The sequence below is a fragment of the Leucoraja erinacea genome, chromosome 9 (genome assembly GCF_028641065.1).
Source record: "Leucoraja erinacea ecotype New England chromosome 9, Leri_hhj_1, whole genome shotgun sequence".
In the NCBI taxonomy this organism is placed as follows: Eukaryota; Metazoa; Chordata; class Chondrichthyes; order Rajiformes; family Rajidae; genus Leucoraja; species Leucoraja erinaceus.
The window spans coordinates 65,309,685-65,327,766 of record NC_073385.1 but is presented as its reverse complement, the minus strand read 5'-3'; the positions used below and the strand labels follow the sequence as shown (position 1 = coordinate 65,327,766).

Genomic DNA, 18,082 nt, shown 5'->3' with positions numbered 1-18,082 from the left:
TTGCAGGTTTCAGGGAGAACGTACAAACTCCACACAGACAGCACTGGAGTCAGGATTGAACCCGAGTCTCTGGTGCTGTAAGGCAGCAACTCTACCGCTGTGCCACCTCCCTCAGTCAAATGCAACTGGACCCCTCCTTCAGAGCAAAACAGCCTGGGCTCGCTCCCAAGAGCACAAAATAGAGTCATAGAGTGATATAGCACTGAAACAAGCCCTTCGGTGCATCTTGCCCATGCTGACCAAGGTGCCCCACCCACACTAGTCTCACCACACCACATTTGGGCCCATATCCCTCACATCTCCCTCTATTCATGCGCTTGTCCAACCCTTGCTTCAGAATATAAAACACAGCTCAGGGGAGTAAAGGGCGTGTCCCGCAATGATTCTTTCGGCGTCATATCAGTGTCGCCAAAAGATTTTGAGCATTTCAAAATCCAGCGACGACAAAAAAAACGTTGCGACACTTGAAAAAAGCACCGCGCGTCAATACGGCATCATGGCGCGTCACGGCTGCATCATGGCGTGATGCGGTATGATGACACGAAACGTCAAACACTGATCGCTGAAAAAAATCACCAAGTGGGACAGGCCCTTCAGTGTGCAGAGTAAAGCTTGGCTCCGTACCTAACCATAGAGCACGAAACACACCCTGGCCCTCAACCTGCTGACCATGTTCAAGGCAGATAAAACATTTTTGATTTAAAGGAAATAGGGAACCGGATTAATTCAGGAAAAAAATCATTAAGATAGAAACTGTGATCTTGAAGAATGGTGAGCAGCCTTTAGATTGAATCTAATGCCTTCTCATAGAGATTCATAGAGCCATGCAGGCCCTTCAGCTCACCTTGCCCACAATGACCAACATGTCCCATCTACACTAGTCCCACTTGCCTGCCTTTGGCCCATATCCCTCTAAACCTGTCCTATCCATGTAAATGTGTCCTGTCTAAACCTGTCCCATTGCTTCTTTGAGGGGTAACCTTTTCGCACAAAGGATGGTGGGTACATAGAACGAGCCTCTGGAGGTGGTGATTGAGGCAGGGGCTATTGTAACATTTAAGAAGCAATGAGACAGGATTAGACTGGACAGATTCCTATTAAATGATTCCCCCTTTGCCTTAAACCTATGCCCTCTGGTTTTCGATTCCGCTACTCTGAGCAAGCGACTCTGTGCATCTACCTGATCTATTCATCTCATAATTTTATATACCCTCGAGTCCTGGCAACATCCTCGCAAATCTTCTCTGGACCCTATTATTTATTTTCCTCTTCACCTTAAACCTATGTCTTCTGGTCCTCATTTCCCCTACTCTGGGCAAGAGCCTCTGTGCATCTACCTGATCTATTCCTCTCCTGATTTTGTACACCTCAATATGATCACCCCTCATCCTACTTTGATCAAAGGGATTGAGTCTCAGCCTACTCAACCTCTCCCGATAGCTCACACCCTCCAGTCCTGGCAATATCCTGGTAAATCATCTCTGTACCCTTTCCAGCTTGACAACATCTTTCCGATAACAAGGTGCCCAGAACTGTACACAATGGAGCCTCACCAACGTCTTATACAACTGCAACATGACCTCCCAACCTATACTCAATACTCTGACTGATGAAGGCCAATGTGCCAAGTGACTTTTTGACCACCCCATCTACCTGCGACATCACCTTCAAGGAAACATGCAACTGTACTGCTAGATCCCTCTGCTCTACAACACTACCCAGAGCACTACCTTACCGTGTAGGTCCTGCCCTTGTTAGACTTCCCAAAATACAACACCTCACATTTCTGTGTTAAATGCCATCAACCATTCCTCAGCCCACCTGGCCAACCGATTAAGATCCTGCTGCAATTTTGACAATTATCTTCACTATCTACAATACCACCAATTATCTGCAAACTTGATCATCTTTCCAGGTACATTCTCATTTAAATCATTGATATAGATGACAAACAGTAACGGGCCCAGCACCGAACCCTGAGGCACACCACTAGTCACAGGCCTCCAGTCTGAGAAGCAACCTTCCACCATCTCCCTCTGCTACTTTCCACAAAGCCAATTTTCTATCCATTCAGCCATCTCTCCTTGGATCCCATGCGATCTAACCTTCCAGGGCAGCCTACCATGTGGAACCTTGTCGAATGCTTTGCTGAAATCCATCTAAAGTTCTGCCCTCATTAGAAAACAGGTTCATGAGACACGACCTTCCACATACAAAACCATGTTCACTGTCTCTAATCAGCCCTTGTGCATGGATTCAGTTTCTATTTAAGTTCTTAAGCTCACAGCATATGAAACTCTAGCTCAATTCTTTTTTTTTTAATATCAAAAAATGTATTCAATTATTAAAAAATAATATTCACTTTACACTAAAACAAACCAGAACCCACCACCATGGTGCATTACAAACATATATCCTAAAAAAACTACTGTACAACTATGTTACAATCCTTATTGAGGATGCATTCAACACCCTGCGGTGCCCAGCGGTCCCGGAACTCCCCCAGGGTGCCCGTGGACAGGTCGTATTCCCTTTCTAATCCCACCCGGGCACGGACGTAACCCCGGAAAAGGGGCAGGCAGCCGGCTCGGGTAGAGCCCTCCTCCGCCTGGCAACGTGACTCGCGGATGGCCAGCTTGGCTCCAGCTCAATTCTTGAAACAAATGAAACACACCACCTATCAGCTGACCCAGCCCTGCCCACAGTGTTCAAAGCATATTGCAACTCCATCCCTCCTACCAAGAGGTCACCCTGCACTTCGCTTGACCAGAGGCGACCCAGTGAGGTGACCCTGCCTCTCTCTCGGCCACAGGTAACCTTGCCTCACAACACACCCCTCCCACGTCTGATCAGAGGTGATCGTGTCCTCCCCAAGCCTAGAGGGTCCCCACCACAAGAGGACCCGGCCCTCCACTCGGCCCCAACCCCACCACCACAAGGTGACCTTGACCTTCTGCTTGGCCCGAGGTCACCCTGCCCTTCCCTTGGCTGGAGGGGACCTTGGCACTGCCACCTTGAGGGGACCTTGCCCTAACCTTGGCCAGGTGAGACCCTGATGGGACAATGGCCCTTCCTCAGTCAGACGGGACCCTGCCCTTCATAGCTTGAGACAAGACTATTGACCCTCCCATTGCCTGAAGTGGCACTGCCCCTCCACTAGAGGCACTTCCTTCCTACAGTGTGTGGTGTTTAGCCTGGCCTAACCATCTAACGTTGATGCACTGCCACACCTTAGCCTGGAGTGAAGTGTCACCTATACAGATATTGAAACAGACTGGGCCTCGCACATCAATACCAGATTTGACCCAACCTCATCTACTGTATCCGCTGTTCCAGGTGTCAACTTCTCTACATCGGTGAGACCAAGCGCAGGCTGGGCGATCGCTTTGTTGAACACCTCCGCTCAGTCCGTCTTAACCAACCTGATCTCCCTGTGGCCCAGCACTTCAACTCCCCCTCCCATTCCCAATCTGACCTTTCTGTCCTGGGCCTCCTCCATTGTCAGAATGAGGCCCAGCGCAAATTGGAGGAACAGCACCTCATATTCCGCTTGGGTAGTTTACACCCCAGCGGTATGAACATTGACTTCTCTAACTTCAGATAGCCCTTTCTTTCTCTCTCCATCCCCTTCCTCTTCCCAGTTCTCCCACTAGTCTCACTGTCTCCGACTACATTCTATCTTTGTCCCGCCCCCTCCCCTGACATCGGTCTCGACCCGAAACGTCGCCCATTCCTTCTCTCCAGAGATGCTGCCTCACCCGCTGAGTTACTCCAGCATTTTGTGTCTACCTTTGACCCATTCTGAGTTAGGAATTTCGGACAGTGTACCACAATGCAGCCGATTCAGCCTCAGCCTCAGCGCCTCCGACAGTGGAGATTCACACTGGTTACTTTATCACAGGCTATTTCACCCGCCTCCCTTGCACGCTTGCTCCAACGTTGAGAAGACCTGATCTGATTTACCTTTTCCTCCTGGGTTGCCAGTAATTTCTCGAAGGCATCGTGTCGTTTGATGAGCGAGTCCACAGTGTCCACAGTCGTTCCCAGGTCACTCGCCCTCAAGTAAACCTGAAATACAATGGCAACACATCACACCCAGTCAGTCCCTTTGCACATTCAATGACATGTGGTCTCTTTGCAATTCCACCCACTTATCCTTAGCCATTGATAATTCATCAGGATCAACCTTCACTATGCCAGATATTGTTCTATGTGAGAGGACTCAAACGGTGCCACAAGCTGCATTGCCACTGCAAGATATTCTAACATAAGTTCATGTTCATAAGTGATAGGAGCAGAATTAGGCTATTCGGCCCATCAGCTCTATTCTTTGCCATTCAATCTTGGATGATCTACCTTTCCATATCTTAACCCCATTCTCCTGCCTTCTCCCCATAACCCCTGATACCCATATTAATCAAGAATCTATCTATCGCTGCCTTGTAAATATCCATTGATGTAGCCCCCACAGCCTTCTGTGGCAATGAACTCCACAGATTAACCTCTCTCTGTTAAAGAAATTCATAGAAACATAGAAACATAGAAAATTAGTGCAGGAAGAGGCCATTTGGCCCTTCAAGCTAGCACTGCCATTCATTGTGATCATTGCTGATCATCACCAATCAATAACCCGTGCCTGCCTTCTCCCCACATCCCTTGACTCCACTAGCCCCTAGAGCTCTGTCTAATTCTCTCTTAAATCCATCCAGTGACTTGGCCTCCACTGCCCTCTGTGGCAGGGAATTCCACAAATTCACAACTCCTCATCATCTTCCTCCTCATCTCCTTCCTGAAAGGACGTCCTTTAGTTCTGAGGCTATGACCTCTGGTCCTAGTCTCTCCCACTAGTGGAAACATCCTCTCCACATCCACTCTATCCAAGCCTTTCACACCATCAAGTTAGTTTATCTCCCAGGAAGCACACAGACAGATCAAAAGGATAATACTTGGAAGATGCTGGAGATCTGGGAGAAACAAAGAATGCTGGAAACACTCGGTATGTCAGGCAGAAACTGTTGTGAGAGAGACGGGGCAGTGGATCAGACAGGTGCACAGTCCGTTGACCTGAATAGCTAACCCTGTTTCTATTGCCACAGATTCTGCCTGACAAGCTGAGTGCTTCCAGCGTTCTTTGTTCCCCTTTCATATCTAATTTATCTGATGGTATTTGTTTTTTGATCTTTGATCAAAACCAGCCGGTTCTGATATAAATTAAAAGGGCTGATACTCTGAAATTTCAGTACTAAAGATTGCAATGCCAGATGAGATACCATTCCTGGTTCGAAGATATACCATTCTCAAGATGTAGAAACATAGAAAATAGGTGGAGGAGACGGCCATCCAGTTCTTCGAGCCATTGTAATCATTGTTGATCGTCCCCTATCAATAACCCGTGCCTGCCTTCTCCCCATATCCCTTGATTCCACCAGCCCCAGAGCTCTATCTAACTCTCTCTTAAATCCATCCAGTGATTTGGCCTCCACTGCCCTCTGACAGGGAATTCCACAAATTCACAACTCTCTGGGTGAAAATGTTTTTCTCACCTCAGTCTTAAATGGCCTCCCCTTTATTTTAAGACTGTGGCCCCTGGTTCTGGACTCGCCCAATATTGGGAACATTTTTCCTGCATCTAGCTTGTCCAGTCCTTTTATAATTTTATATGTTTCTCTAAGATCCCCCCCTCATCCTTCTAAACTCCAGTGAATACAAGCCTAGTCTTTTCAGTGAAGTATCATTACTTTTTGTACACATCTTTCATTCATTTGTTCTATATCTCTCTACATCGCTGTCTATATCTCTTTTCCCTTTCCCCTGACTCTCTTGTCCTAAGAAGGGTCGCGACCCGAAACGTCACCTATTCCTTCTCTCGAGAGATGTTGCCTGTCCTGCTGAGATACTCCAGCTTTTTGTGCCTATATACTTTTCTTCAGCTTCAAGATTCAAGATCAAGATACATTTATTTATCACATGTGCTAGTTGGCACGGTGAAATGTGATCACCATACAGCCATACAATAAAAATAAACAACACAATAGAGTTCAACATAAAACATCCCCACACAGCAGAATCAAAAGTTTCCCACTGTGAGGGAAGGCACCAAAGTCAGTCTCTTCTTATGGAGATGGGTTTCGGCCCGAAACTTCGCCTATTTCCTTTGCTCCATAGATGCTGCTGCACCCGCTGAGTTTCTCCAGCAATTTTGTGTACCTTCAGTCTCTTCTTATGTTGGGTTTCATTGAAACAGGGTCAAAGACAGACACATACTAGATCTCTATAATGAATCCACACAACTGGGAACTCAGGGAGATCTCTGTGGGCTGATAGAAACTGCTTTGTAAAGCTGATTTATGCTTGGTATCTCGACTGCAGAGGACACTGTATTGCAAGGACTGAACGCAGTGCCCTCTGTTTTCATTCACATCCTCCCATTTACACCTCCTCCAGGCAGATAATGAATGATCACCAAGCCTTCTCACCTTCTCTCAGACATCATCACCATCGCCTATGTCATTCAGTCTCTATTGGCTTCTAAACTATCGCAGACATCGGAGACACAAGGAACTGCAGAACCGACAAAATAAAACAAACACAAAGTGCTGGAGTAACTCAGCAGGTCGGCAAGCATCTGCGGAGGGAATGGATAGGCGATGTTTTGGGTCAGGACTCTTCTTCAGCCATTTTGGGTCCTGACACAAACATTGGCCTATCTATTCCCTCCACAGATGCTGCCTGACCCGCTGCTACTCCAGCGGTTTGCATTCATTTTCAATTGCAGACATTCTCTTACATCGCTCCACCTTCTCCGAAAGTTTAAACATTTGGTTCCTACCTCAGTGGGGAACTGGTTTAGGAAAAGAAAAAGTAAAACATGCCACTATTTAGGTGCTCTTCTGAAGACCAAGATGTGGGAAGGTATAGATGTATAGATTTGGACTCATTATATACCTGACTATAATACCTACCTCATTATATACCTCATTATATGTTATCTGGTAGTACTTTGTGCTAATGCTGTTCCTAATTTTAAACAAACAGTAGGCCAACGGGGACCTGTGGGGGGGGGGTTTGCGGCTTCACACACACGCGCACTAACCACCCCCCCACACACACAGTGGGGGGGGGGGGAGGGGGGAAGACAGGGGGCAAGACAGGGGGGGAGAGGGGAGGGAGGGGAGAGGGAGGAGGCGGTGAGAGGGAGGAGGAGGGGGAGGGGGAGATGGAGAGGGAGAGGAGGGGGGGGGAAGGGAGAGTGAGTAGGGAGCGGGGAGAGGGGGGAGTGGAGGTAGAGGAGGAGGGGAGAGGGAGAAGGGGGAGGTTTAAATACTTATATGACTAGACTGTGTAAAGAGCAACAGACTTAAGGATTCAGGTGGTGCTCCCTGGGTTTTTCTGATTTTTAAAAATACTTTTAGTGTCTGTAGTTCTTTGATTTTCATTTATTGTTCCTGACTGCCAGCGCTAAAATCTCCCAGCCTTCATGAGCACAAAGGTAAAAATACAGTAGCAAAAATACCCGAGAAACAGAGATAACCATTGTCCCAGCTGGATGGTGGGATGGCAGTGGCTGTCACTCTATGACTGCAAGCCTGTTGCAGTCAAAGCTATGCAAAAAGTAACCATGATAAAGGAACCAGGCCATTGTTAGCTGTGGCCTGGGTGAAAACGAATTACAAACAATGAGGCTCAACAAGACCACATCAGTCTGAAGAAGGGTGCAGCAGCATCTATGGAGCGAAGGAAATAGGCAACGTTTCGGGCCGAAACCCTTCTTCAGACTGAAGGGTTTCGGCCCAAAACGTTGCCTATTTCCTTTGCTCCATAGATGCTGCTGCACCCGCTGAGTTTCTCCAGCTTTTTTGTGTAACCTTCGATTCTCCAGCATCTGCAGTTCCCTCTTAAACAGTCTGAAGAAGGGTTTCGACTCGAAACATCACCCTTTTCTTCTCTCCAGAGATGCTGCCTGTCCCACTGAGTTACTCCAGTATTTTGAGACCAACTTCAGTGTAAACCAGCATCTGCGGTTCCTTGCAATAGGGAACAAGATGCAAATTTCCGAGTATGAAAATGGCCACAACTTTTTTAATACTGAAGATATGAAAGTGAATTAGATGTCAAATTAAACTTCTTTTTATGCTTTATCTGATGGGATAAATTGCAAACTTGATTTTTTAAATCTTAACATTTTGTAACATTGCTACATATATCCATTTCCCTCTCCCCTGACTCTAAGTCTGAAGAAGGGTCTCGACCTGAAATGTCACCCATTCCTTCTCCCCAGAGATGCTGCCTCGGCATGGACCATCTGAGTTACTCCAGCATTTTATGTCTATCGACAATGACTTTGAAGCTGGTACAACTCGGGTTGGGGATGGATTTGGGGAAATAAACGCAAGGGATATTTGAAATTAGAGAAATCGATATTGAGCTAAGGTTCAGGAGGGCACAAATGTGGTCTGACCTTGAGAAGGAAACTGATAGATTTCCCACAGGACACGTGTAACACACTGGGGCTGCTGCGGCGGCTATTCCCCTTGCAGTCGCTGATGCCGGGCGGGTTACACATACTCATCCAGCGGTGATCTCTGCTGCCGCAGGAGCATTGCACGGGGAGACTCCCCACTTCCTCTGCTAGTCGAGGTTGGGACTGGGAGAGGGCGCTGAGGTAGTAGCGTTGCGGCGAGCTGCTGATCCCCGTAGCCGGCAGGGGAAGGTATCGCCGCGTCTGGCTGGGGCTCAGGCTGATGGAGACCACGGGGCCGCGGCGGCTGGGGTGGAAGATGCAGCTGAGAGTGGTGCAGCTGCCCGCCAGCCTGGCCTCTTGCAGCTGGGGCTGGGGCTGGCCCCCCCGTAACACCAGGACTGTCTGGGAGAAGTGAGGCGGAGGGGGTGAAGGGCCTCCCCGTGGCCGAGTGGAGCTGCACAGTCTGGTGGCGCTGTCAACCGGGGACTGATGCTGCTGGTGGTGGTGGTGCTGCTGCTGATGGTGCTGCTGCTGATGCTGCTGCTGCTGCTGCTGCTGGTGGTGGTGGTGCTGCTGCTGTTGCTGTTGCTGGTGGTGGTGGCTTGGATCCCACACCGCAGGCAGTGGGGTGACAGTCAAGGAGGCAACGTGGTGGCCAGGCATCCTCCGTGCAGCGGCCAGTGTGACTTGCAGCCGACTGACCCGCTGTGTTGTTACAGAGGAGGTGGCGTGACTGTCTCCTTTAGACGGCCAGTGCAGCGGTGAAGACCCGGACTGATCACCTTTCACCGCCGAAGGAGATGGTAAGGAAAGCGATGAAACCAACAGTGGCGCTTTAGCTGCAGGCTGGATCTGGTGCACTGCCTCTGTCTTATCCTTCTTGGCAAGAAGGCCAGATCTACAGGTCTGACTGACTTCTGTCCACACGTTATATTCCCTTCTGCGAGAGCTGGAAGCACCCGGTGACAGGGGCCCCATGGCTTGGGCAGGGTCTGTCGCTTCAGCCGTGGAGAGGCGGGGAGCCGTGGTGCCGGGCGGCAAGGCAGGGGCCAGGGTGATGTCCATTCTGGAGACACAGCGAGGAGCAGGAGGAGGAGGTTCTGGTGCGACTGCTGTCCCCAGCATGGAGACTGAGCGTGCTGGTAGCGGCGTTCCAGCTGGTGCTGGCCAAAGCTTCTTGCTCACCGTGAAATGCTGCACTCGGCTGCTACGGCCCCTGCCCGACATCCTCGGACACTGGTGCTGGGCCCCTCGTCTGTGCACAAGACTCAAAGCAGCAGCATCTCGAAGGATGCAGTCCAACTTCAGTAACAGCAACACATCCAAAGAACACCCCTTCGACCACCACAGGCTGGAAGAGCGGCTGAGTTAGGGAGAGTAAGACTCCAGGACTAGTCAGACCACTTCAATTCAACTGCGTCTGAGTACATGCTGAAATCCCTCTGAGAGTCTGCTGGATCAACCCCTTGCTTGGAGAGGAAGATTTTTCTCCTTCAAACATTAGACCGGCAGGCAGCAAGCTGTGAGTGAATTGGCACATTCCTCCAATTTTTGATCCAGGAGCGTAAAAAGGAAAAGAGTTGAGAAAGTATAAGCTCATTGCAAACCTTGCTGCCAAAATGAAGTCACTTTGCAGCAGTAATGTGGTGCTTGGGTTCAGACTGTGTGTGTGTGTGTGTGTGTGTCAATGGCCGCATAGACTTGGTGCTGACTGCTGGCCCGTCAAGTTCTGCCTTGAAACCTTTCACTTCCTCACCCTCTGTGCTTTGTGAAATAAAATGCCTCGCAGTCACAGGTTCCATGAAGCAATATTAAATATGCACTGTTTCTGACCCTCTGCAGCCAACAAGCCGTCACCATACACACACACCAGCCCTCCCTGAAAGATGAGCACTGCTTAGAGGTCATTGTTACATTTGGAGGGGAGTATACCTAACCTTTTGCTTTTCTCTTTGAATCGATTCCAAATAAGCTCTGTGTACACCTCAGGGGCCTTCTCCTCCACCTGTTCTTAATTTGCTCAGGAGATGACAGCTCACAAAGTTTCTTTTTTTAAATTCCATTCGAAAAGGCTGCACGCCTGTGAGACCACAAAGTAGGCTGAGGGCTGAGAACTATGCCGGGGCAGGAGAGCAGAGATAACCAAGCTGCCAAGCAAAATGTGTCGGAAGGAACTGCAGATGCTGGTTGAAACTGAAGATAGACACAAAACGCTGGAGTGGCTCAGTGGGACAGGCAGCATCTCTGGACCGCCGAGTTACTCCAGCATTTTGTGTCTTATCTTCAGCCGACAAGCTACACAGCTTACAGCGCCACACACAGACGTACCTTCAGATGGCCCTTGCTTTCTCTCTCCATCCCCTTCCCCTTTCCAGTTCTCCCACTAGTCTTACTGTCTCCGCCTACATTCCATCTCTGTCCCACCCCCTCCTCTGACATCAGTCTGAAGAAGGGTCTCGACCCGAAACATCACCCATTCCTTCTCTCCAGGGATGCTGCCTCACCCGCTGAGTTACTCCAGCATTTTGTGTCTATCTTCAGCTGACAAGCAACACCGCACACAGACACACAGCTCAGTCACAATGATGGAGTGGTCATATCCAGAACGCAGTGTTAATAGTAAGATTCAATGAGAACTTACCAGTTTGAAGTTTGATCTTTATTTTATGAGGAGTAGCGTTGAGGGATTACGTGAAGACCCCGTCCAGTAAGCATGCGTGTCAATCTTCAAAGCAGCGGTGTGAAATCACAGATAACAGTTGTTGAACTGAACATAGTAAGATAAGAGAACCATAATACCAGTTGAACTTTATGATAGAGGGCTGGGAGCGGAGGGCACGTAATCCCTCAACGTTACTCCTCATAAAATAAAGATCAAACTTCAAACTGGTAAGTTCTCGTTTAATCTTACTATTTTACTTCGGAGTCACGTGAGTGACTACGTGAAGATTTTAAAGCTCTGTGATTTCATGCCGTGGAACCGAGTCCAGGCGTCATACACTGCATCAGTAGGCCAATGATGAGTGAACATTAAGAATGCATTCAGACATGACATAGATATAGACATGTTGATGCTATTAATGAATAATAGTGGCAATAGTAACCTCCCTCAACCTGGAGGAAGTATGAACCATACCTAACATAGAGTTGGCAAATACCCCTGATCTGGCAATAGGTTTATTCTGAATATTTGGACAGATCAATAGTTTGACCATCCTGCAACCGCTAGGATGTGGTCCATCCCTGCTGCTGAGGTATAGCGGTCCTGGTGGAGTGAGACTCAATGTCAATGTACACTCCTGTATATGCCAGACCCATATAACCATCTGGAGAAGGTTCGTAGTGATTCCTTCTAACAAGATTTTATGTAACTAATAATATTGCTGTCAGTCTATAAGGCTCTTAGGAACCTTGACATACTGGTGTAAATGCGTGATCACACGCAACCCAAGGTCCATGGGATATGCAACTCTAGTTTGGTCTTGTGTCCCTGTCTAATCTGCTTGATTAATCATAAACAAAACATGTTATTATAGCCCGCAGATATGATCATCCTATCCAGTGTTGCAATGACTGGACCCATAGCGCTGAACTCAGTGCCATGGCGTAATCACTAGTACGTGAGTATGACCATGGGCAGGGATGTTGCTGGTGCCCATCGGTGAAGTGACGTAGTACAATGTTAACAACCCATATCTCTGCGTCCCTAAGCCTGGGAGGTTTTAAGCTGACGATACCTTCATTCTCTGGATATCAGAGGGTGAGACCGGACAGAGTGGTTTATGTACTCATCAGCCAAATGATGAGGAGGTACTTAAGGCACAGTAATGGAATAGTAACTTAATGTTATAATCCCATAAAACTGAATTAAACTGTGCCGAGTTAAACGTAAGGAAGCATAAACAATGCTTCCCATCTCCTATGCAGATTGCTGCTATTTGGTGCTATCCCTGCAATCTGTATTGAGCACTCTAACGCTTATGGTTTGACAACCCGAGCCGCAGAAACGATCTCTCAGAGTCTGTAAGTCTATGATTGATTATATCATGCAGAGGATGGTTTCAACATCACAACTGAACCAGCACCTTTTTATCCGGAATTAACCATGTAAGGTTTTATGTTCATTCTTCGCCTCAGCAGGAGCCATGGGTATATAACCCAGGCAGGCACTATGAAAACCCGGAAGCGGGAATCTTGCTGAATTTTGCAAGACCCGTCTAATGAGGCCAAATGGAGGAAGACATAAAAGAACATTCCTTCCTAGTGTGGCGAGAATGCACCCTTCACCACTGTATGCCTCGTTCACTGTTGATTGAAACTGGATGCAAGCAACTCAATAGTTAGTGTTCTATCAATCCACATTGTCATTAAATACTTTGTGATCACACATTCATTCTGTGTTGTCATTGATTTTACATAATAATACACCAGTGCTAAATGCGGTTTGGTAAAACTATCACCGGATACTTTGATTTGATTGTACCATTGTGATTAACATATACCACCACCAAAGTGTATCACCTTGGACTTGTGCATGCCGTATATGCATATCCACACACCTTTTAATGCACAGAACGCAGCTGGTGTCCATTGGCAGTTGATACCATGACTGAACGATAACTCATGCTAATCCCATCTGCCTCCGTAACTAGAGATGGTATTAGTAAATTACCCATCTTTGGGCAATAGCATCAGTTTGGAAATGACTGAGGATTTATGGATAAGAGGTTTTAGTGGAGCAAAGCTGTCCATCATTGTGACTTTGATTGTTTCAGCTAAAAATAGCAGAGGTCTAATTTTTTGTCTCAGAGCTGATCCCAGACCAATAAATGGATGATTATATCCCAACAATCAATAGTTTCAGTTGGTGTCAACTTAATTTAAATTTAACTGGGCGGGTGAGAACCAATTCCTCAAATATAGCTATTTGGCTGATAAGGCTAATTTAGTAAAATACAGTATGTTCAATATCATCCAGATTCGCCATGCTACTTATTTGTTAGCTCTGTGCAGCCGAAGCACTGATAGTAGTGATTTGGTAAATAATCTGGAAACTGGAGTTAGCCCATTTTGTTACGCTGCTGAGTGTATCGCTGCCTCATCCAGTTAAATTTCAAATATCTTCAACCCTGTGAGCGGAAATGATCACATGGAAGTTATTCAGAAAAGTCTATACTGCACATGCGGGTTGAGGCTGTTGACAATGAACAGTCCACATCCCATTCTTGTGAGCCTTGTCTTGAAAGGCAACTCCAACCATACCTGTGTGCAGTATAAATTAATCTAGTGTTATCCCAAACCAGTGTAAATATTCAAACCAGTTTAATATTACCAACTTGTATCCGTGACAGGAGACATCATTGATGAGGTTCCATACCTTTATCCGAATGGGAGGACTTATGCAACCCGACCCAGGAGCTGCCTCAAACATGTGTGCATGATTTTACATCTGCTCCTGGGAGGTAGAGGAGCTTGAGTACGAGGTTGGCGCATCTTCCAGGAAGGCTGTTCTGGGCTGTGGCCTAAAAAAGACCTTTGTCCTGGTTGTACGGCCTTCAAGCTTTCACCAGCTTCAGTTCATCGTGGTTTGCTGGTGGGTGCGTAGGGGTGCTGCTGTCGAAGATGTGAGGTCTTGCGTGATGATGTGGCCTTCCTGAACCTGACGGCCACTCGTCGAGCTCCTGCTGCTGGTAGTGTTGTTCCTGCACCCCCTGCACACTTGTGGTTTCTTCAGCCTGTCTTCAGCCAAACCCCAGAAGTGACTCCTAATGCTCCCCTCTGTCGAGGGAGATGCATTATGCAGCCCTCAATAAGGTGCTGCTATGGGCGTCCCAGGACCCCCTGGTGACTAGGCTCCATATACCGGAGCATGTCACCTTGGAGCTTCTGATCCATCAACCGCTCCATGCGGGATATGCGATCACAGTTGCTCCCGCCGGCGGTGAGTCTTCGCAGCCTGACACGTCCGAGTCTTCAGCCTGTCCGACTTCTGCTTGGCTTTCCCACCGGTCTGAGGTGTCGATTCCGACTGTGCAGGTGCCAGGTCGGAGACTGCTGATCAATAGCGATCCAGGTGCAGTCTACAGCTGCTGATTGCCCGCAATTCCGCGGTCCTCCGTCTGCTCGCTGAATTTCATCAAAAGTAAATTAATAATGCCTTACTTTTGATGAAATTCAGCGAGCAAACGCGATAATTCCCGATATTTTGGACCTTTAAATCTCCACGACAAATGTCCGCTGTTCACTTCCGCAGGTTTGGCACCTTCAACTCCCTCTTTAATTTACCTTAGTTTCTATCTTTTTTTTTAACTGCAAATCTAGGTAGCTGTGCCTCGCGGTCACCCCGACTGGCACAGTAAATTGCAGATCAAAACCTTGCCGTTTTCTATGTTTTTAACGGGTGGGAAAGTGCGTGTTTTCCCATCCACTAACATGTACCGGATGTCTAGCATGTCCTCCACTTGAGATTTTCGGTCACGTGGGTGCGGATCTACGCTCCAGTGACCTTTCGTGAAATCACCCTATATGAAGCCGCTGGTTCTACTGCCAGCCGCTCAAAGCTGAATTTGCCGTCGCTCGCTACCCGCATTCCGCGGTTCCGAGCGCCTAGGTCCGTGGCCGGGATTCCCCGTGACCGGGGTTCCCTGAAGTTCGAGACTGGGGTTTCCCCTCCGCCCCGACTTAGCCACGGACTTTTAGCAGGACCTCTAAGTAGAGGTTCCTGCAAGAAGATTTAACCTGAAAGTTACCTCAGGTCTGTTGCTGGCTGGAGAATCACGTTCACCCTGCCAGTCGTCACGCAATGCGATAGACGATATGGCACGCATGCGTACTGGACGGGGTCTTCACGTAGTCACTCACGTGACTCCGAAGTAAAATTATATCTAGCGTCAGTAATGCAAGATAAACAAGGCTGAAAACGTCTAGAAACAAAATAATACAAATGCCAGAGTATGCACAAAGCAGTGATGTAATAAAAATGGGGGAATGTCAATGGCAGGAGAGAACAATGTAGGGGAAAGTTCACATCTAGAGTAACTAGGTGATACCAATGACCCTGACAAAGATTTAAATAAACAGGGGTTTTAAATGCTTCCAGGAGACAGCACTGTGATTCAAAAGAATGAGCGGGACACCCAGAGGCATGATGCAATGAATGAAAACCAAACAGAAGAAGTACTTGTGCAGCGAGGAACTGCAGGTGCTGGTTTAAACCGAAGACAGACACAAAATGCTGGAGTAATGCCCGTCCCACTTAGGAAACCTGAACGGAAACCTCTGGAGACTTTGCGCTCCACCCAAGGTTTCCGTGCGGTTCCCGGAGGTTTTTGTCAGTCTCCCTACCTGCTTCCACTACCTGCAACCTCCGGCAACCACCTGCAACCTCCGGGAACCGCACGGAAACCTTGGGTGGGGCGCAAAGTCTCCAGAGGTTTCCGTTCAGATTTCCAAAGTGGGACAGGGGCATTACTCAGCGGGTCAGGCAGCATCTCTGGAGAGAAGGAATAGGTGACGTTTTGGGTCGAGACCCTTCTTTAGACTGAGTTGGGGGAAAGGGAAATGAGAGATATGGATGGCGATGTAGAGAGATATAGAAAAAAATGAATGAAAGAGGTGCAAAAAAGTAAAGGAAACAGTCCATGAAGAAGGGTCTCGACCCGAAACGTCACCTATTACTTTTCTCCAGAGATGCTGCCTGACCCTACTGAGTTACTCCAGCTAGAAGACTGTACATACCCAGAGATGTTGATGTTATAGAAAATGATGATATGAAAGAGTGTCCTCATGTGCACACAGAAAGGTTGAAGTAATACTAGCACATGCACTCAGAGGCAAAGACATAAGAGAAATGAATGTACACACATGGACAGCAATGTCCAATGAATGTGAATTCACTGAGGCAGAGATGTGATGTAAAAGAGTGTACATACCCAGAGACAGCAACTTATAAATGAGTCGGAGGATGCTCTACATCGGCGAGACCAAGCGCAGGCTCGGCGATCGTTTCGCTGAACACCTCCGCTCAGTCCGTCTTAACCTACTTGATCTCCCTGTGGCTCAGCACTTCAACTCCCCCTCCCATTCCCAATCTGACCTTTCTGTCCTGGGCCTCCTCCATTGTCAGAGTGAAGCCCATCGCAAATTGGAGGAACAGAACCTCATATTTCGCTTGGGTAGTTTACACCCCAGCGGTATGAACATTGACTTCTCTAACTTCAGATAGACCTTGCTTTCCTCTCTCCATCCCCTTCCCAGTTCTCCCACTAGTCTCACTGTCTCCGCCCACATTCTATCTTTGTCCCGCCCCCTCCCCTGACATCAGGGTCTCGACCCGAAACGTCACCTATTCCTTCTTTCCAGAGATGCTGCCTCACCCGCTGAGTTACTCCAGCATTTTGTGTCTACCAACATATAAACAAGACTGTACACAGGCAGGTCTGGCCGCAGGGCCTGTTTCCATGCTCGCTTTTCTTCTGCAGTTGTATAGGGCTCTGGTGAGACCACATCTTGACTATTGTGTATAGTTTTGGTCTCCTAATTTGAGGAAGGACATCCTTGTGATTGAGGCAGTGCAGCGTTGGTTCACGAGATTGATCCCTGGGATGGTGGGACTGTCATATGAGGAAAGATTGAAAAGACTAGGCTTGTATTCACTGGAGTTTAGAAGGATGTTATATGTTATAGAAACATATAAAATTATAAAAGGACTGAACAAGCTTGATGCAGGAGAAATGTTCCCAATGTTGGGCAGAACCAGGGGGCCACTGTCTTAGAATAAAGGGGAGACCATTTAAAACCGAGGTGAGAATAAACTTTTTCACCCAGATAGTTGTGAATTTGTGGAATTCCCTGCCACAGAGGGCAATGGAGGCCAAGTCACTGGATGGATTTAAGAGAGAGTTAGATAGAGCTCTAGGGGCTAGTGGAGTCAAGGGATATGGGGAGAAGGCAGGCACGAGTTATTGATTGGGGACGATCAGCCATGATCACAATGAATGGCGGTGCTGCCTAGAAGGGCCGAATGGCCTCCCCCTGCACCTATTTTCTATGTTTCTATGAGACCCTTCTTCAGACTCTAATAACAGAAAATGCTGGGAATACTCAGCAGGTCAGACAGCATCTCTGAAGAAAGAAAGAGTTAATGTTTTAGGCCCATGATGTTTCATCAGAATTGGAAAAAGTGGGAAAACACAGTGTGTTAAGTTAAGAGAGATAAAGTGGTGGAGAGAACAAGGGGAATCTCTGTGATAGGATGGCGATTAGGGTTGAAGACAGGCACAAAATGCTGGAATAACTCAACGGGTCAGACGGCATTTCTAGAGAAAAGGAACACACTAGGGGACAATTTACAGAAGCCAATTAAACTTACAAACCCGTCCATCTTTGGAGTGTCGGAGGAACCCGGAAGAGCCGGAGAAAAGCCACGCAGGTCACAGGGAGAATGTACAAACTCAATACAGACAACGCCCGCAAACAGGATCCGAGTCTCTGGCGCTGGGAGGAAGCAGCTCTACCGCTGCGCCATTGTGCCACCCTGGCAAAAATGGGCAAACGCATCTCCTGCAGTTGTGTGGGAAAATGCTGCAAGTAGTGTCTGAACCTTTCCAATGAGATTTTTAG

At 47.8% G+C, this 18,082-nt stretch overlaps 1 protein-coding gene across 1 annotated transcript in view; it reads right to left on the bottom strand.

The window, feature by feature from the left end:
• Window positions 1–18,082, bottom strand: part of sptbn5 (spectrin, beta, non-erythrocytic 5) — a 217,314-nt gene that overhangs the window by 58,096 nt on the left and 141,136 nt on the right. Inside the window, exon 36 of the mRNA XM_055641059.1 lies at window positions 3,964–4,068. Coding sequence (XP_055497034.1) covers window positions 3,964–4,068 — 105 coding nt within the window. The remainder of the gene's footprint in view (window positions 1–3,963; window positions 4,069–18,082) is intronic.